The 21,498-nt window shown below is 38.8% G+C and overlaps 1 protein-coding gene across 2 annotated transcripts in view; it reads left to right on the top strand.

Annotated features, from left to right (window-relative positions):
• Positions 1 to 18,390, top strand: part of STX7 (syntaxin 7) — a 60,769-nt gene extending 42,379 nt beyond the window's left edge. For both annotated transcript variants that reach the window (XM_052645716.1, XM_052645718.1), the window contains exons 3-10: positions 1,123 to 1,192; positions 3,859 to 3,952; positions 4,637 to 4,774; positions 5,758 to 5,810; positions 6,352 to 6,448; positions 7,818 to 7,890; positions 11,684 to 11,766; positions 17,045 to 18,390. In XM_052645716.1, coding sequence (XP_052501676.1) covers positions 1,123 to 1,192; positions 3,859 to 3,952; positions 4,637 to 4,774; positions 5,758 to 5,810; positions 6,352 to 6,448; positions 7,818 to 7,890; positions 11,684 to 11,766; positions 17,045 to 17,137 — 701 coding nt within the window. In that variant the 3' untranslated portion in view covers positions 17,138 to 18,390. The remainder of the gene's footprint in view (positions 1 to 1,122; positions 1,193 to 3,858; positions 3,953 to 4,636; positions 4,775 to 5,757; positions 5,811 to 6,351; positions 6,449 to 7,817; positions 7,891 to 11,683; positions 11,767 to 17,044) is intronic.
• The last annotated feature ends 3,108 nt before the right edge of the window (positions 18,391 to 21,498 follow it).

Here is a 21,498-nt window from a genome sequence, read left to right as displayed (position 1 = left end):
CTTCTGAATGGTGAACTTAGCATGAAATATTTAAAACCTATAGAAGAGTAGAAGTATTGTACAGTGGTCTTTTTATATACACTTTACCTGGGTTCACCGGTTGTTGACATTTCTCAACATTTGTTTAGTCTTTCTCTCTCCAGATTCAATTCAAGTTTCTCCAGTCGTCTCTACAAATTTTTAAAAATAGTTTTTATAGGGTTTTTCTTTTTTCCTGAATCAGGAGCCAGTCAAAAATTGTATACTGGGTGTCTTAGTATTTTGTGTTTTTGATTTAGAAAGCTTTCCTGCTTTTACATATTTTTTTCTTTTGTGACATTGATATTTTAAGAAGTACAGATCAGTTGTTGTGTAGATTATCACATAATCTAGATTGGTCTGATTTCTTTCTCATGATTGTGTGTGGTGTGTGTTCAGTTGCTCATAGATTCCAGTTAAATATTTTGGCAAGAAAAATACATAGGTCATTTTGTGACTTTCTTGTTGCATCATGTCAGGAGGCTCATAATGCTAGTTTGTACAATTGGTGATACTAAATTTGGTCATTTAGGACCAAATTTAAGCAAGTTTTAACAAATTTTAAGCAACAGATTAATCTTCTAAAAAGTTAGCGCAAGTTAATAACATGTATGTGATGATAATTTGAGGTCATGTGAGTATTCCCATGGTTTTAGCATCCTTTGATTCTTGCTTGAATTGCTTATTACATAGACAGTTGAAAATGGTTATGCTAATTTTGTTATTCCTCCTTCATTTATTAACTGTAATTCATTCACTTTATATCCCAGTGAATCATATTTTCCTCACAGTTTTTGTGCCAGTAGAATTTACATGACAGTCCATGTGCCATTGTACCAAATGTGCTGATGGAATAGGGAAGAAAATAATATTTCGGATCATAGTTACAGTTTCACATGTTAAGGTATCCACACAATACATTGTCACTGATTAGATTTGAATAAGCCATTGATTTTTTTTTTCTCAACTAATATTTTCTATATTTATGTCTTTGTTTTTCCTGTCTTTTTCTAACTGTCCTATTGCTTGTGTTAATTTCTAACTTAATTTCTAATGGTCTAACATTTGTAGTAATTACTGTACATTTACTTTCTATCATAATAGCTGCGGAAATACAGAGGACTCTGAATCAACTTGGAACACCTCAAGATTCACCTGAATTAAGGCAACAGCTGTAAGTATTTAGTTAAACATCAAAAAGAAAATAAATAAAGAGGGAAAACCACCTATTGTTATGTTCATTCGCCTGGAAAATCCCGTGGACGGAGGAGCCTGGTAGGCTGCAGTCCATGGGGTCGCTAAGAGTCGGACATGACTGAGTGACTTCACTTTCACTTTTCACTTTCATGCATTGGAGAAGGAAATGGCAACCCACTCCAGTATTCTTGCCTGGAGAATCTCAGGGATTGGGGAGCCTGGTGGGCTGCCATCTATGGGGTTGCACAGAGTCAGACACGACTGAAGTGACTTAGCAGTAGCAGCAGTGTTATATTTATTGGAGAAAACAATGAAAAATTAATAAGGTTTTTCTGGTGCCTCATTTGTACTCAGATTTTGTGTAAGTTTTTCCCTGTCTAAAGTGGGCAGCTCTTTTTCTTTATTTTAAAGATCTGGCCTTCTCTATCAAAGTAGAACTTCTTGGTTACCTAGTACTTTTTAATAGGTTGTTTTTGATGGTTTTAGAAAAACAGTACTCTAAGCTTCCCCCTGTGTGAGTCACTTCTCATAGCTAACAATCCTTGTGATGATTTTTATTTATTTCTCTTAGATTTCATTGCATATCCAGTATGAACTATGCCCCCCAAAAGTTTATCGTTACATCCTTGAATTTCAGAAAGCATTAGCCTCTGTTTAAAAAAATAAAAGATATAACCGAGTAATGTACTTACCTATTTGAGTAAATTAGTATGTTATAGAACAACAGCAACAATCCTTTGTGGTGGTACAGATTTTACAGTGTGTTTTTACACCTTTTCTCATCTGAACCTTACAAAACCGCAGTGAGCTAGATAGATCAAAAGAACTATTTCCATTTTACTTATAAGGAAAACATTTCTGTTTGGGCTTTGATGGTTTGCCCAACATTATTCTAAACCTGAGTCATTTTATATGTTAATTTAGCACTATTGCCAGCTACAAATTTCAAGTAGTATATATGTAATAAATGAAATGCCAGACATTAGCTACAGAAGGAAAAGTTCCAAAAAGAAGAGATTGGAAGATAGGTAATAATAATTCATATTTTTTCTGAAGTACAGTTTGAGGAATTTATAGTTGTCTTATAATTTATATTGCATTTTTCTGCAGTGGATAGATATCAGGGGGATAAACATGTCCCAAATCTAAATAACAAACCATCATTTATTAAAATAAAGTAGAACAGAAGCCATAATTCTTAATAGTTAACAATATTTTGCTAAGCTTAATAGTGGAGATTCTGAATATGTAGACATCATTAAAGTCTTCTTTTTATAATTTTAATTGTATTACTTTTCATAAAGATTTATAAAACATATATAAAGATAAGGCATTTGCTAAACATATATAAGTGTGGTATAATTCCTTGTCAGTCAAATATAGATATCTATATACTGAAAGATATAATCATATGCTGCTGCTGCTAAGTCGCTTCAGTCATGTCCAACTCTGTGCGACCCCCACAGATGGCAGCCCACCAGGCTCCGCCGTCCCTGGGATTCTCCAGGCAAGAACACTGCAGTGGGTTGCCATTTCCTGCTCCAATGCATGAAAGTGAAAAGTGAAAGTGAAGTCGCTCAGTCATGTCCAACTCTTAGTGACCCCATGGACTGCAGCCCGCCAGGCTCCTCCGTCCATGGGATTTTCCAGGCAAGGGTACTGGAGTGGAGTGCCATTGCCTTCTCCGATATTATCATATAGTTTCTCATTATTTTAAAGCACCCAAAGTGTGAGCAATACACAGGAAACTCAAACAGGGGCTCTGTATCAACCTAGAGGGGTGGGATGGGGAGGGAGATAGGAGGGAGTTTCAAAAGGGAGGTGATATATGTATACCTATGGCCGTTTCATGTTGAGATTTGACAGAAAACAGCAAAATTCTGTAAAGCAATTATTCTTCAATAAAAAATAAATTAATTTTTTTAAAAGCAAAAAAAAGAAAAAAGGCAAAAAAATAAATGAGAGATAATATATATGCAAGGTACTGATGTTGTGACCTGTAAAACATCACATGAATACAAGCTTTTTTAAAATGTCAATTTCCTTAGTTATAGATCTTACTTTTCACTTTATAAGCTAGTTAGCAAGGTAGAAACAGATAACTATATAATTTACCTCTTTCACTGTGTTCGGTTTTTTTTTAACAGAGAAGTGCTATCATTTTTTTCCTATGGTTAACATAAATAATAGTAAATTTGTACTATTATTCATTTTGACTTCTGATCTTTTTTCTTTTTTTTAAATAAAGTATCTATAGGATATAAATACTCAGGTAGAGGAATAAGAGAGGCTGTCTGTAACCTGAGAACTGGACAGAGTTTTAAGGCTCCCACATCCCCCAGATATCAAACATCAGACATTTTACAATCTCGCATTGGCTTTAGTCATCTTTTCTAAATAGCTGCTGATATTTATTTCTCAAAGCTTGGTTATCTCCATATGTGAAAGTAAAGCACCTTCCACATAGTATTTACTCAATATTTATAGGACCTGATAACTTTGTTTTCATAGAGAAAATTTGAGCCAGTCTCTTAAAAAGTGATTTTTCTAAAACTGTTCATCAGGGTTGAATTGAGTGGCAGAGTTATAGCTTCAAGAAATACCTTAGTTCTTTAACTGTAATACATGTTGTTTTTACTTTAGCCAGCAAAAGCAGCAGTATACGAACCAGCTTGCCAAAGAAACAGATAAGTACATTAAAGAGTTTGGATCTCTGCCCACCACCCCCAGTGACCAGGTATGAAGCTTTAAGACACACTGTTGATGTACTGAATGTGAAAGGAATCAAATGCATTGTAGGATCTTTGAACTGTTGTACTAGAAAGGAAATCAAGGGGGAAAAATCTATTTGAGATTAGTTCAGAGAACACAAAAGTGTATTTAATTGCCCAGGTAGTATCCTGTGGTTCAGTAAAGCAAAAATTATTTCCATGCAGTTGTCCTGACCCATAATTAAGTAAGTGCTCAGAAAATGCTTCCTGGCTAATTGTTTCCTGGCCTTCCAGGACTGACTTCATCAACATGCATGCTCATTCAAGATGTGAGGTTTCCTAGGGGCACACGTTTTTATTACCCTGCTTACTTAGTGGAAGTTACTACTTAGGTGAATCAAAGGTTTTATTTCCATTAAAATAAAGAAGAGGAATTACTTTAAAAGGGTGGCCTAGTTTTTAGGATGAAAACTTGAGGTGAAAATCCAGCATTATGGGCCTTTGCCTCAAGATAAATATGCACAGTGTTTGAACACATTATCAAATTGAGCAAAATGTTATTGCGTGTTAATCAGTAAGGGTCTGTAATATAGTGGATAAAATTTTCAAAATTAAATAAAGAGCCAGCTACTAGCAAAACACCTTTTGCAAATTCTATAGAACTTCACAGCTTGATTCTAGCAGGTTTCTTTTCCCCGCCTCTCCTCTAGCGTCAAAGGAAAATACAGAAGGATCGCTTAGTGGCTGAATTCACAGCATCGCTGACAAACTTTCAGAAGGTGCAGAGGCAGGCTGCCGAGAGAGAGAAAGAATTTGTTGCTCGAGTAAGAGCCAGCTCCAGAGTATCTGTAAGTATTTAAAGCAGCATTGTAAAAATGAACACAGTATTTCCCAGGGATCCTGTGAAAAACTACAAGGCATGTTTTTTGAGCCTTAAAGTCCTGTGAATATCTTGGAAATCGGTGTTGAACATTTATTTTCAGGAGTTTTCTGCTCAGTTTTTAAAAGGATGATAATTGTGTATTATTGGCGGCTCAGATGGTAAGGCGTCTGCCTACAATGCGGGAGACCCGGGTTCAATCCCTGGGTCGGGAAGATCTCCTGGAGAAGGAAGTGGCAACCCACTTTAGTACTCTTGCCTGGAAAATCCCATGGACAGAGGAGCCTGGTAGACTACAGTCCATGGGGTCGCAAAGAGTTGGACACAACTGAGCGATTTCACTTGTCACTTGTGGTTATTCTGTCCATGTCATGGAACAAAAGATTACAGATTATGTAAAAATACGGAAACATTCTGTCAGAGAAGATTAGGAATCAAATCCTGATTTGCACCTGAGGCTGTAACTTTGTATTCCTGCTGGAGTAGAAGACTCTTTACTCCTGGGTTATATGAAGATGATTTGAAATGAACAGAGTGAATATATTGTGAGAATAATTGAAAATGAACTTAGACCTGGAGAAGATAAATAGAAGGATAAGTTAGAGTGGAATTTTGATTTAATCTAATTTTAAATCTCCCTGGAAACTATCATAAGTGTTTCCCTGTTCCTTAATGTAGAGGTTCCAAAGCTGCATTCTTTGTTAATCAAATAATATTCATTATTTGGCTCTTGAGAATATTTAATGAATTGCTTCCATGTCAGCTTAGGTTATAGTTTTATTATTGCTTGAAGTAATTGACTTAAAATAGTAGAACAAGAACTTTTCTCTTTTCTTATACCTATACTCCAGTGTGTACATAAATCAGTTTAAATTATTAGAGAGGAAAATATGAGTGCTGTGTGCTTTTCCTTTGTGCCATCTCAATCCATTCTGTTACTAAATTATTCAGGGTGGTTTTCCTGAGGAGAGCTCAAAAGAAAGGAATCTTGTATCTTGGGAAAGGTAAGAAGTATAAAACAGTATGCAGAGTAAAAGATAATTTTTCATATTTGTTTTTTACATCATGGTCTTGGGCAAAATTAGTTTTCAATATATCTTGATTCCTAAGTTATTTATAAATAGAAAACAATACATTTGAAAAAATTTTTAAATAATTATTATAAAATATATAAAAATAGTCCAGTATAGTAATAGTACTCTTTAGTTATTTATCCAGATAAATATTATTGACTTAATTTTTGATTAAGATTATTTTTGAAATCGATTATTCCCATGTGTGAGGTTTAAGTCAACCAAGAAGAAATACTCACTTGCTAGATGTAATAGCTTCCGATAATTAAATAATAACTCTAAAAAAAATCATTGAAATGAAAATGAATAAAATTTGGTTAACATTTCTGTTATACTTTCAGAATTTAAGTGAGCAATTCTGTGACTTTGAAGCAAAAATGTTCTATTTAATAAGTATTTCTGTAATAAGAAGGAAGTCCCCTTGTTTCCATACTGGTTTTTCTTTTTTTACATATTCCTTTCTTTTTAATAGCCAAACTCAGCCTCAAGCTCAGTTGCAGGATGAAGAAATTACAGAGGACGACCTGCGCCTTATTCAGGAGAGAGAGTCTTCTATCAGACAACTCGAAGTAAGCTTTAAATTGTAGAATTGAACTGCCTCACTTAGTGAGCTTGTTCTCAAGATGCTTAGGTGATACTGGGAAAAGGGTCAAGAAAGAAAACTAAATAAATATCAGTTCGGTGGCATTTCTCATATAAGTTAGAATCATTGCTTTTAAAAAGAGTAATCTCTTTAGAAATTGTGCTAGGATGAGAAAATATACTTCCCTCCACTCCAAATTTTCTTTCTTTTTTTTTTTTTAATTCTGTTAAGTCATCTCAAGGCACCTGAGCATTGAGAAAAATGTCAGTCTAGTGATGAAGTTCTGTTCAGAGTCTGGATGGCTTCTGTGGCACATAATACACATCACACCTGCATGAATAAGATTTCTTCCAGGGGCTTTAAATGTATTTTATTTCCCTTTGGTACATGTAGGATATTGAAAAGGGCTAAAAGGTTTATAGCCTTAGTTTATAGGGAACCTACCTGTTCCCTGGAAAGTGGCCTGATAATAGCTAACAATAGCTACCATTTATTGATGGATTCCATCCACCAAGCACTATATGATAAATTGTTTCTGTTGTCTCATTTAGTTTTCATAAAAGTAACTTAACTGTGTCACTATCACTCCCCATTTTACAGATGAGAAAACTAAGTTCTAGGATGAATGTGTAAATCGCCCCACTCTTCCTGAATAAAGTATTTACATATTACTCTTTAATCAGGCAAAATAATAGTTATATATTAAAGAAAATTAAATTTATAACTTATTTACCCATCACTATTACATTGCATATTCAAGTTTATTAATCTGAGAATTTGAATTTACACCTCATGTTTTATTCTTTTAAAGTGTCAGATTGAGGGACTTCCCTGGTAGTCCAGTGGTTAAGAATCCACCTTCCAGTGCAGGGAACATAGATTCAGTCTCTCGTCAGAGAACTAAGATCTCACTGTGAGGAAATTAAGCCCACTTGCCGCAACAAAGACCCAGCACAGTCTTAAGTGTCAAATTGACATATATATTTTTACTGGAATATTTTCAGTGTTTTTGAGGAAATACTGCTTGTGATAACAAGACTAATCAGATTGAATGGTGTAAAATTCAATAACGCACCACCCTTCTCTATTACATAGATCGTTCATTTCCATTCCAATGATATTTTTAACATTACAAACTTGTTTTAGAGAAATGGTTACTGTTATTCAGAGTCTACTTACTTGGGATTGCCTGTAGTCAAATAGTTTTCTCACATGTCCAAAATGCATGTTATTAAGTCCAGAGGCATGCTCACCTAGGTATGAGTAGTGGTTTGGGTTTTTTAAAAAATTTTCCCCCTTTGTGGATTGGGGACTGAATTTCTGATTACAATAATATGTACTTTTTTTCCTCTTAGGCTGATATTATGGATATTAATGAAATATTTAAAGATTTGGGAATGATGATTCATGAGCAAGGAGATGTAATAGGTAAGCCCTACATGTGAAATGTCATGAGGTGGAAGCAGGTCTCATGCAGTTTCCCTGAGGTAACTTCTCAGAGTAACGGACCTCCTTTTCTCTCGTTGGGTCCTCCTGGAGTCAAAACTACCGTGTCTGCAACAGACAAAGCACCACCCTTGGCATTATCTGAAACAGATCTCATTTTTGGCTCCTACTGGTTGAAATGACCAATTTCATGTATTTAAGAAGTCCCAAATTTAATCAGGGTCTGCTGCTACTGAGATCATGGAAGGTTCCATGTAACATCATCCTAGCTCATTCCCAGGACCTTTGGTTTCTGTCTTATCCCAGTTTAATTCTCATCACACCAAGACTTTGGAGAAAATGTCTTTTCATAAAGTGCACACTGTCCTCTCTTCTCAAGTAGAGGGAATAAGTAGCCATTTGCCTAAACATTCATTCTCATAACGTTTTTAGCATATTAATTTAGTAGTATTACTTCGTTACTGAGGATTTTTTAATTCTTTTTTAAAAACTCTGTAAGACTTCCTTTAAATTTTAAATGTAATCATAATTCATATAGGATATAATTAGCAGCGTTGATCAAGATTCTGATCTTCTTTATCATTTTTAAGTATGAAGATATTTGTGAGTATACTAAAGGTATATTTAATATGTTTTCTGAATTTGGTGTTTAAATTTAAATACAAGTTTAAATACTTGGACCTATAGTTTAATTATTATTTTTCTATTCTTACCCTCTTCTGTAGTCCCAGTAGATCACAGGGTAAAACTTAAGAAACCATTCATTCATCCAATAAATATTTATTGAGTGCCAACTACTTTAAGGCATAAATCTAGGCACTGAGGATTCAGCTGAAATTAAACAACAAATAAAAGATATTATAATCTAATTGGAGGAGAGAGACAATTACAACAGAAAGAAAAGTGAGTGGTGATAAGTGTTTCTGGGGAAAATAAGGCCAGATTGGGGTGGGGCTGCAGGTTCTGGGGAAGGTGCTGCTTTTCAGTGTGGAGTCAGTAAGGGCAGGTGACATTTTAGTGGGGACTTCACGGAAGTAAGGAAGCCAGCGGGAGAAGAGGTTCCAGGCAGAGTGAATAGCAGGTGCCCTGGCCTTTGGGCAGAAGCATGCCTGGCATTTTAAGTGAATGGAGTGAGCACAAGGAGGATGGAGACAGTGTCCAAAGTCACGAGGGACCAGATCACATAGGCCGCTGAGCCATCATAAGAACAGTCTTTGTATTAATAGAGGAGAAGCCACGGGAAGATGTGAGCAGAAGGGTGTAATCATCTGACTTAGATTTTAAGAGACTCACTTGGACTATTAGGTTAAGAACAGAGGTTGAGAACATGAGGTAAAGGGGAGGTGAGAACAGAGGTTGTGAACGTGAGGTAAAGGAGAAGTGTCTGGACTGGGGTTTTAAATCTGGGTATCATCTGCACATAGATGATATTTAAAGCCATGAGATTAGGTAAGATCACCTGGGAAATAAGTTTAGATAGAGAAGAGAGGGGCTTCCCTGGTGGTTCAGTAAAGAGTCTGCCTGCAATGTAGGAGACCTGGGTTTGATCTCTGGGTTGGGAAGATCCCCTGGAGAAGGGAATGAAAACCCACTCCAATATTCTTGCCTAGAGAATTCCATGGACAGAGTAGCCTGGCAGGCTGCAGTCCGTGGGGTCACAAAGAGTGTGACATGACTGAGCAAGAGGAGGTTCTAAGGACTTCTAAATATTTAGAGCACAGTCAGCAAACTGCATCCATTCTTTTATGTATCTATAGCAGGTTTTGTACAACAGAGGCATAGTTGAGTATTTATGACAGAAACCAGAAGAATGAACTGCAAAGCTTAAAGTATTTATTATCTGGCACAAAGACAAAGTTTGTCAATCTCTGATTTAGAGGCTAGAGAACCAAGGAGGAACCAACAAAAAATAACCAGTGATGCAGAAGAAAACCACGTGAGTGTATAGTTTTAGTATGGTGTGGAGGAAGCATTTCAGGGTGATGACCTGTCTGCTCCCTCTGATGCTGCTGTTGCGCTAGGTAAGCTGAGGATTAAGAGTTGACTGCTGAATTCAACAACATGTAGGGCATAGATGACCTCCGATGAGAGCTGTGCTGGTGAAATAGTGCAGGTAGAAGCACGATAAAGTAGGTTCCAGAGAGGCTGGGAGGAGAGTGACCGGAGATGGCAAACGGAGATAGATAGCTTTTTCTATCAGTGAGGTCCTAACTGCCAGAGGATGTGGCATCAGTGAGAGGTTTGAGGGTTGGTTTGTGTTTAAGATGGCAGCAATAGGATTGATGAGAAAGAAGTGCTAATAGTGAGAGGGAAGCAGTTGCTGGCCTGAGGTCGTTGAGCTAGGCAGCAGGAATTGGGATAAAATGCACACATGGAGGGGTTAGCTCTCACTGAGCACAGATGGGTCCCCCGCAACCATGGGAGAGAAGTCTGAGCACAGAGATGGTTGCATGTGGTAGTGGGTAGGGTCAGAGGAGATTGTGGAAGTGTCTTCTGATTGTTCCTGTTGTCTCAGTGATCTGGAAATAAGGCCCCTGGTGGAGAATGACAGTGAGTGAGGAGGCATGGGAAGTTAGAGGAGAAAGTGTGACTTACCTTCCAGGAGCTGGGGAGATGGGGCAAGAGTGCTCTGCAGTCAAGAATTTAAAGTGAAATAAGTCAGCCCCGATGACTTTTTTGTAGCCATATACAACTGCACAGGATAGGTTGGGGGCTATCCTGTCAGCTAAGTGTGACTGCAGTAGGGGGGAAGAGGGCTGACGATGAGTGCAAGAAAGCGGTGGCAAATGACTGTCCATGGAGTCAGAGGTAAGGAAGAGGGAAGGAAGGACATGAGGTATGCCATGAAGGCCATGAAAAGGGGTAGGATCACTGAAGCTGGGTCTCAGAAGGAGAGAACTCTCACGGTAGCAGGTGGTGATCAGAGAGTGAGACCTGGAACGGAGATTACAGAGAAGCTGCAGTTGCTGGTAATGACAGGTTTGGAACGTGACCATGGAAATAGGTGGCTCAGAAAGCATCACAGGCAAAGTTAAGGAAAAAATGTGTGTTCAAAGAATTGAGAGGCCTGGGTATTTGAGGGTCAGCAGTTGGACATTGAGATCACCAATATGGATAATAGTAGAAGCATTGAAGAGAACATCAGTGGAGCAGGAACTAAAACATTCAAGGAAAAAGATGAAAAAACATCTCGGGATGCCTGCTGCACTGTGGAGTGAAAGAGGTAGGCGTGAGCTCTGAAAGTCAGCAGGGAGGAGGAGGAGACAGCACTCATCCATCCTACAGATGTAGGACATTCTACCCCCAGTTCAGAGGAGGGGAGGAAGGAAACCTGTCACCACTTGAGAAGGCTATGGGGACTCTCAGGGATCCTAGGTTTCCAGCACAGAAGGAGGTTGATGCTGGCCACAGAGCAGATGACGGTTTTCAGGTCTCCCTGTTTCCCCTGAACCAAAGTTCAGAATGCTTTGCTTGGGTATTGAGTTGGCCATCACAGAATGCAAACTCAGTGACAGCATTTTTGGGGTTTACCAGGTAGAACTGGAGTACGCTGTAATGAAGATAATCAAGTTCATTTTCTTCACATTGTTTCTGTATTGTTTGAGGCACCTGAGAAATACAGTTGCTAAAAGAAAATTCAGCTGTACGCATATAAACCTTTGAATAATCAATGTATTTAATTTTAACCGTGAATAAAATTAGGTGATTAGTGCAGCTCTATTACTAGCACATCAGCCCCTGTTTAACATTTTTGTGTCTGTGTTTTATTTTGAAGATAGCATAGAAGCCAACGTGGAAAATGCCGAGGTGCACGTCCAGCAAGCAAACCAGCAGCTGTCAAGGGCGGCAGACTATCAGGTAATATCAACTGTGCTAAACTGTCCTATAACTTAGGCTATTAAGTGTGTGTGTACGTGTGTGTGTGAGAGAGTGTGAGTGTAATCATGTGGATGGAGATGTTAAAATTTAAAATCCCATGGAAGACAGGCCAGAAATATGCCAGTCCATTAAAACTGGGTTTAGCCTGTTAGTTCTCAGGATTGAACAAGTGTTGTGCCCACAGGAACAGGCAGTTTAGCATTTAGAGTCTTGAGAGGAGCAGTAGACAACTCCACTCTTTTCTGGCAGCTTCTGGTCTCCAAGGTCATTTTCACATTTCAAACCAGAAACCTGTTTGACAGCGATTTCCCTCCCTTTCTTGCAGTTCCTTTCTGCCTTTGTTTTTGGTCTGTGATATTTTGGACTAAAGAGGCTAAGATCCTTGTCCCAGAAAGATGTCTCAGGTTCTGTGGAAATTTTCTTAGTTTGGACTGTCCTTGACCGGTGGGTATTTGGTCAGCATTCAGCAGACCCTTCACCAGGAATGAAGTAATCCCTAAAGTGAACCAGGTTAGTATAGGAAATCCATACGTATGAGTCAAATATAAATACATACAGAAGACTACAAATATTAGTACCGTAAACTATATCATTTAGTATGTAAATCTTTGATGTTTAACAGAGATAAGTTCTCTTTGCTGCTACTGCTGCTAAGTTCTCTTTCAGTTCAGTTCAGTTCAGTTCAGTTCATTTCAGTCGCTCAGTCGTGTCCGACTCGTTGTGACCCCATGAATCCCAGCACACCAGGCCTCCCTGTCCATCACCAACTCCCGGAGTTCACTCAGACTCACGTCCATCGAGTCAGTGATACCATCCAGCCATCTCATCCTCTGTCGTCCCCTTCTCCTCCTGCCACCAATCCCTCCCAGCATCAGACTCTTTTCCAATGAGTCAGCTCTTCTCATGAGGTGGCCAAAGTACTGGAGTTTCAGCTTTAGCATCATTCCTTCCAAAGAAATCCCAGGGTTGATCTCCTTCAGAATGGACTGGTTGGATCTCCTTGCAGTCCAAGGGACTCTCAAGGGTCTTCTCCAACACCACAGTTCAAAAGCATCAATTCTTCTTTGGGAACCCCTAAATACCACCCTATCATTTTATTTCCCTTTTAAAGCTTCATTATTTGTTGATGTAGTTGTTCATAATTATTTTCTCAGAAATTGTCACCTTCCTATAAAATTTCTAAGATATTGTCACCATCCTAGGCCTTTTTAATCACTTTTCACTTTTCTCACTGATCTTAGAAGTTGCCTTTAGTTTTAGTGCAGTTTTCTCACTGGACAAATCAGTACACATTCAGTAGCATGTCAGGAACAATGAGGTTGGATAGAGGATGCTGAGTTATACAGCCAGTTCTGCTCACCAGCAGAATAACTCATGTTTACTGTCTTTGTGTATGAGATTCAGACATGCAGCTCAGTTCAGTTCAGTCGCCCAGTTGTGTCCGATTCCTTGCGACCCCATGAATTGCAGCACACGAGGCCTCCCTGTCCATCACCGACTTCCAGAGTTTACTCAGACTCACGTCCATCGAGTTGATGATGCCATCCAGCCATCTCATCCTCTGTCATCCCCTTCTCCTCCTGCCCTCAATCCCTCCCAGCATCAGAGTCTTTTCCAATGAGTCAACTCTTTGCATGAGGTGGCCAAAGTATTGGAGTTTCAGCTTCAGCATCATTCCTTCCAAAGAACACCCAGGGCTGATCTCCTTCAGAATGGACTGGTTGGATCTCCTTGCAGTCCAAGGCACTCTCAAGAGTCTTCTCCAACACCACAGTTCAAAAGCAGCAATTCTTCAGCACTCAGCCTTCTTCACACTCCAACTCTCACATCCATACATGACCACAGGAAAAACCATAGCCTTGACTAGATGGACCTTTGTTGGCAAAGTAATGTCTCTGCTTTTGAATATGCTATCTAGGTTGGTCATAACTGTCCTTCCAAGGAGTAAGTGTCTTTTAATTTCATGGCTGCAATCACCATCTGCAGTGATTTTGGAGCCCCCCAAAATAAAATCTGACACTGTTTCCACTGTTTCCCCATCTATTTCCCATGAAGTGATGGGACCAGATGCTATGATCTTCGTTTTCTGAATGTTGAGCTTTAAGCCAACTTTTTCACTCTCCTCTTTCACGTTCATCAAGAGGCTTTTTAGCTCCTCTTCACTTTCTGCCATAAGGGTGATGTCATCTTCATATCTGAGGTGATTGATATTTCTCCCGACAATCTTGATTCCAGCTTGTGCTTCTTCCAGCCCAGCGTTTCTCATGATATACTCTGCATAGAAGTTAAATAAGCAGGGTGACAATATACAGCCTTGATGTACTCCTTTTCCGATTTGGAACCAATCTGTTCTTCCATGTCCAGTTCTAACTGTTGCTTCCTAACCTGCATATAGGTTTCTCAAGAGGCAGGTCAAGTGGTCTGGTATTTCCATCTCTTTCAGAATTTTCCACAGTTTATTGTGATCCACACAGTCAAAGGCTTTGGCATAGTCAAGAAAGCAGAAATAAATGTTTTTCTGGAACTCTCCTGCTTTTTCGATGACCCAGCGGATGTTGGCAATTTGATCTCTGGTTCCTCTGCCTTTTCTAAATCCAGCTTGAACATCTGGAAGTTCACGGTTCATGTATTGCTGAAGCCTGGCTTGGAGAATTTTGATCATTACTTTACTAGCATGTGAGATGAGTGCGATTGTGTGGTAGTTTGAGCACTCTTTGACATTGCCTTTCTTTGTGATTGGAATGAAAACTGACCTTTTCCAGTCCTGTGGCTATTGCTGAGTTTTCCAAATTTACTGGCATATTGAGTGTAGCACTTTCACAGCATCATCTTTTAGGATTTGAAACAGCTCAACTGGAATTCCATCACCTCCACCAGCTTTGTTCGTAGTGATGCTTTCTAAGGCCCACTTGACTTCACATTCCAGGATGCCTGGCTCTAGGTGCATGATCACACCATCGTGATTATCTTGGTCGTGAAGCTCTTTTTTGTACAGTTCTTCTGTGTATTCTTGCCACCTCTTCTTAATATCTTCTGCTTCTGTTAGGTCCAGACCATTTCTGTCCTTTATTGAGCCCATCTTTGCATGAAATGTTCCCTTGGTATCTCTAATTTTCTTGAAGAGATCTCCGGTCTTTCCCATCTGTTGTTTCCCTCTATTTCTTTGCATTGATTGCTGAGGAAGGCTTTCTTAACTCTTCCTGCTATTCTTTGGAACTCTGTATTCAGATGCTTATATCTTTCCTTTTCTCCTTTGCTTTTCTCTTCTCTTCTTTTCACAGCTGTTTGTAAGCCCTCCCCAGACCTCCCTAGCAATTTTGCTTTTTTGCATTTCTTTTCCATGGAGATGGTCTTGATCCCTGTCTCCTGTACAATGTCACAAACCTCCGTCCATAGTTCATCAGACACTCTACCAGATCTAGTCCCTTAAATCTGTTTCTCACTTCCACTGTACATGCAGCTCAGCAGAGTTAATGTCACCGCATCGCAGACTGAAGGTATCATTCCTGAATAGTTGAACACACACACACACACACACCCCTAGATTAATCTGTGACCACCAGCTGTTAAATCTGCTCAGATACAGAGTTCAGCAAGATTCATCAGTGACTAGGATCCATGTCATTTCATTTTGCTTTTGAATTTTAGGGAGATGTAGATATATCCCCAGCTTTTACTTTTCCTCTTCCTTGTGGAAGGAAAACCTACAGCTGCTCTGGGGAAAAAGGAACACATCTTCCCAAGCTAAACCTTCAGAGCTAGAACTGCCCCCACCTCCTTAATCCCACAGGACCTGGTTGTTATTGTTGTTCAGTCGCTCAGTTGTGTCTGACTCTTTGAGACCCCATGGACTGCACACACCAAGCTTCCCTGTCTTTCACCATCTCCCAGAGTTTGCTTGAGTCAATGATGCCATCCAGCCATTTCATCCTCTGTCACCCCTTTCTCCTGCCTTCAATCTTTGCCACCATCAGGGTCTTTTGCAGTAAATTGGTTCTTTGCATCAAGTGGCCAAAGTATTGGAGCTTCAGCATCAGTCCCAGTGAATATTCAGGGTTGATTCCCCTTAGGATTCACTGGTTTGATCTCCTTACTGTGTAAGGAGCTCACACAGGACCTGGAGGGATGAGAAAAGAGTCATGCAGCACAGGGGCTGGGAAGAGAGCAGTTTCCCAGTAGTCCTACTTGGCAGCCTTGATTTTAAATGATGCCTCTGTAAGATACAGTGTGGTGCCTCTAAATAGTTCGGATGGATTAAGAACATAAAACAAGGTGGAAAATGCTCTCATCACCATAGCACCCCAGAGTCTTGCCTCCCCTGGAGATGGTGCCCCAGGGAAAATAAAATTCTCTAGTGGAACAGTTGTCATTGTTGATGAAGGCACATTACACGTGAGTCTGCGGTAACCAGGTAGAGTCTGGGGAAAATACATGGGCATGATGAAATTGAAATGAACTGTGTTTAATTAGTATTTTGTTGAAAAATTAGATGGCCATGTGGAATACTAATCAGCATTAATAGTTTTTAAGAAAAATTGAGTCAGAAACATATCTTTTTGGTAAATTTTACATTACTGCTGGTTGACCCAAGGCAAATTTACAGACTTTTCTACTTTGTAAGAAAAAAGATTCCTGGATATTGTCATGAGATGGACAAGCCTTTAGAGAAATACAGAAATCTACAGCTGGGCCAGGAATGAGGAATGGAGCAAAGCTCAACCTTTATAATTTAAATGAGTGTTTTTTAATTTTTTTTAGCTCTTTTTAAAAATTTATTTGCATGTTGAAATTCTGAATGCAGTTTCCATTCATATTTAGGGATGAGAACGATTTGGGAAACTTAATTAAACTTTAGGAAACATTACCAAATATTTGCTGATATGGTCAGCAAACTCATTTTGAAGAGCAGTTTTTTGATAAAAGTTTAAAAATTGATGTCTTTAAGCTGTTTTTTGTTTTCACATATAGGTAAACTCTATCTCTTAATTTTTATTCCTCTGTATCTTTCCCAACCACACATCTAGAAAAAGCACCAACAAAAGTTGAATAATTACCGCCTGAATTAATACCATTAATTCAAGAATATATTTTGAAAGCATACTACTATATGTATTGAAAAGCAAAAAAAATATAGCCCCAAATTTGAGGGCGAGAAAATACCATTGATTTTACTCTAGAAATGAACCAAATGATTTTCACTTGCCATCGAGATGCTCCGCTACATCTGTAAACATGTTTTTTGTTTTTGCATCTGCAGCGCAAATCCAGAAAAACCCTCTGCATCATCATTTTTATCCTTGTTATTGGAGTTGTAATTATCGGTCTCATCATATGGGGAGTGAAAGGCTAAGATGATAAAGGAGCACACTACTGCACTACATTATGTAAATTATGTAGGAAGATTCCTTTAATCATGGTGGGTTTTTTTTATTATATTCTTTTAAAGCAGTTGCCTAAAGGATGGTTCCCGTACTCTGTTATTTTTATTTGGAAGAAAGTTTTCTTTGGATTAAATCTTTTATTTTCTAATGCTGAAAGTTTTCCTATATATCACTGCTGGCATGCTTTTCAATCTAATAACTGTTCTGCCCACATTGTATTTGCCTTTCATCTATAATTTATTTATCCTGTTGACTTAGCTTTTGGAAATTAGTAAATTTAAAGGTGTGTGTGTGTGTGTTTTCTGTGTGCACCTTCCCATCACAATGTAACATGCACCCATGTTTGTGTCACTTTGATTACAGATCTTCAATTTAATTTTGATTTGTGCCAGCAGAGGAAACATTGTCAGTAACTTTCAAAAGTAACATATATGTCTGTGTTTGGTATTTTGTTGTTTTCCTGGTTCACAGCAGCATAAGTTGTCTATTTAACTTTTATCTTTGTTTTTCTCTTAAGACCCTTGTTGATTCTCAGTGAAGTCAGTGAATAACTTCCTAGTATGTCTTTCACTCCTGATGTGTAGATAGTAAGCATTTGTTGTAGATTGCCTAGTAAAATGCTAAGGATAGGTTGTTTTTATATAGGTTCTGTTGAGCCTGACGTTCCTTTACAAGGAACTGTGTTGTCAGTATAAATGTTTAATGTGATCTGGAGGAAGAGTATGACAAATCGGTACCTATTGTGTTAGAATTCTAAAGACCCCAAACTTATTCTGCTGTGTATCTCCACAGCTGTTATGATGGAAAATTAATTACCTTCCCTTTTGTCCTATAGAATAATGATTACATTTGTGTCCTTGGGTCAAGATTACTTTGGGGAAGTAACTTTCCCACAGTTATTGTTTTTTGGCACCTAACACTTAAAATTCTGGGTTTCCTTTGCATATAATTTTGTACCATCCTACGTTAGCAAATGAATTGGATGTTTGCCAATTAACTCACTTGCCTTTTTAAATCAATGTTGTTTTAATGCACTAATCTGTATACTATAAAGAAGATCATCTTTATAGTTTGTATTTTATAATGTTCTTACATAGCAGTTTGATAGTGAAGGCAATGTTTTACATGGCAAGCTATGAGACTTCAGATGGGAACAAATAAAATATTAAGTAACTAAGTAAATTGTATCTTTGCAAGCAAAATAAAGATGATTTTAAAAGTGCCTGAAGAGTTTTATTTCAAGAGAATTCCGCTTCTGCAGGACTTGATACTTAACTCACACTTTTGCCACTGTACTTACCTGAAATCTCAACCGAAGAAGTGTAACCACATGGCTGCCATTTTGCATCTTGCTGGAGTACCAACTCACTCAGAGTTTTTATTTTGGCCCTCTTTTGCTGCTAATAGGTAGAAGCTGTTTTGCTTATTACCAAAACACAAGAAGAGCCTGTAGAAAACTGTTTTGTGAGTGAATGATTAGGAATATCAAGACTGTGTTCACCTACATGAGACTGCTGTATTGAACAGGTTGGGTGATGGAGGCAAGAGAATTCTTACAAATTCTGCCTATTCTGAAGGCAGTGCAAGCCCATCAGGCCTGCTGGAATGTGATCCTTCTCTGTAAGTGCACAGAGAAGTGTCATAGCCAGTCTCTTAGGACTGTTTATGGCTGCCACAAATCAGCTCAATTTTCTGCCGTGATTATACTGGATAAAGTGTTTATTCTCATACAGGCAAATGCATCTACTTCTGTTTATTTCTTGCTGAGTTCCCAGTAACAGCAAAAGCACTTACTTCGGGAGACATGAGTTTAAGCACCTTAATTTAAAATATACTATTTTATAAATTATTTTGACTGGGACACAGATCGTTGAAAGCAGGAGCCTGAGTGATTTGTACTCTTTTTAAGAAATTTATTAACTTAAGAGAAAATTTTACACAAAATATTTGGAATACAAAGAGAGAAAAAATAAAAAATGGTACAGTATTCAAATATTTAAAATTCTTAACAAAGTTTTCCTTTAGGTGAATTTTAGAATCTGTTTGAAAGGCAATGCTTACTTTCATGACTGTCAACATATCTGAATCTGTTTGAGTCGAACCAAGTCTCAAGCTGAAGAAGTTTCCTTATCAAATGACACATCATTCCTTTTAGTGTGCTTTGAAGACATACTTGCATGATGCTGACTGTAATTAACCAGCCTCTTTGCTTAAATTGAATGACGGTGTCGCAGGAAGGGTTTGACCACTGTATCAGTCATTAAATATTATGGAAATGTTTTAGTTTTGCACAGTGATTAGTGGTAGAGGACTATGTGGTGCCATTCCAACACAATGCAGCTTGTTTTTAGTAGGCACGGGATCAGCCCTAAAAAATACAGATGTGGACACAGATGGACCTTGATCTCAGACAGCAAACGGTAGAGACAGCCTCTGGAGTCAGGCCTCCTGAGCACACTGGGTGCCCAGCAGTTGTGTTTGTCTTGTCCACTGAGAGCACTGCACCTTGAAGAGGCTGAAATGGAGTCTTCTTTGGTGTCATCACTGCTTTTGTTAAAAAAATAGTAAATTCAAGAGGGGGTGGATTCTGTGTATACCTATGGCTGATTCATGTTGGATGTTGGTGGAAACCAGCACAATTCTGTAAAGCAATTACATGCTTCAATTTAAAAACTTAAAATTTAAAAAAGTAAAATCTTACACACAAAAAAATTTGAGTGCTGATTTAGACAGATTTACAATGAAAAAAGACTTTTTTATTTTGAAGGCTTCTCGTTCTGCACTTTGTTCTGGTTAGGAAAATGGACTTGTTTACCAATAGAGAAACAGAACTGCTAATTTTTTTCCCACCAACTTTAACAGAAGAGAAGAAAAATCCAAGGCTTTCTCCTTGACATAGTTGACTCTTTCCATCTGTCAGCATTTCACCACTTCGCTGGGTTGTGTCACCGCAGTATCACCGTCTCCTCTGTGTAGTGTCCTTTGCAGTGCAGAGAAGCCAGAAGGTCCATTTTTCTAGAACCAGAACCCCCTTTGTTTTCTGGTTCTAAGAATGGTCCAGTGAGAGGCATTTCCAGGCAACTGAGGAGGCAGAGAAGGGCAAGTTCGCCCGCCCTCAGACACCCTCCCTCAGACACCATCCAGGCAGAAGTGTGTGCAGGCTCTGGACATGGGCGTCACAGCACCTTTGAGATTTCTCACAGGTCATCTGTTCTGGCGCTGTCAATAGCCAAGACAGTCACTGACAGCTCCTTGAGACTCAGCTGGCGTCAGTGGTGCAGGCTGGGGTGACAGGAGTCTCGGGAAGCCTTCCAGATTGACAGGGTCTCAGGGATGAGCTCCTGAGACCCGCCCGGGGCGGAGCTGCAGACACACCTTCCCTATCCTCCCTTCTGATATTTCTAATTCACCACACTGAAACCCTTTGGGCTTACATCATCATGTGATGATTCTAACTGAACCAAGGTATAGAGGTTGAAATAGCTTAATTCAACATGAAGGGAAAACAGGTTTTCTACATGTCTTGTCATAGTGAAAGACATGCTGCTTCACTGAGCCTATTGACTTTGTTAAATCCAGCTGAAATGAAGAAAGATGAACCTGCAGGTTTATATGCAGGTGATTTCTTTATTTCTCATGTGATAGTATTTTTAAAAACACAGATTCCTAAAAGTGGAGAAAATGGTTTTATCTTCACTGATTGTGGGTGCCAGTCTTGTTAAGCATAATTTCTCGCTGAGAAATAACAAGCTGCTCAGATCTTATGGTGTTACTGAAGAGGTCTGGGAGCCAGAGGACTGAGCAGTTTCTTCCCTCCCTTGCTGTCTCGTTGCTCAATAAATATTTGAGTACTTAATTTGGCATTTATTTTGTGTCAGGCTGCTACATGCCTGAGCACAGGGGCTATTAAAGTGAACCAAAAGAATGTGGCCCCTGCCTTTAAGGAGCTTACATTTAGCACTTGATGGTAGGGGGAAGACGGTGGGTGGGAGAGGGAAGAGGTAAGGGAATGGGAATGGATTTATCATTCTTTGGACCACCTACACTCGGGGACCACTCATTCTTGAGGACTGGCTTCCTGTGTTTCGTGTCCTTCATTACCAAGTATCTGAGTTTCATTCATTTTTCTTAGTTAACAGACTACTAGAAAAGTGTCTGTGGAGTAACTGCTAGTTTGAAAATTGATCTGTATGTATTGTCTCTAGTAAAAGAAACTTCCATCTTTTGATGGCAGCATCTGAATTTAAAGCTAGTGCATCCTGATAGTCAGGACTGACATTTATAGGAGTTCTGCAAAATTATTGCTCCCAATATTGGAAAGGAAGGAAAA

The sequence above is a fragment of the Budorcas taxicolor genome, chromosome 9 (genome assembly GCF_023091745.1).
Source record: "Budorcas taxicolor isolate Tak-1 chromosome 9, Takin1.1, whole genome shotgun sequence".
NCBI lineage: Eukaryota > Metazoa > Chordata > Mammalia > Artiodactyla > Bovidae > Budorcas > Budorcas taxicolor.
Note: the sequence above shows the minus strand (reverse complement) of the source record. Positions and strands in the feature narration are given on the sequence as shown.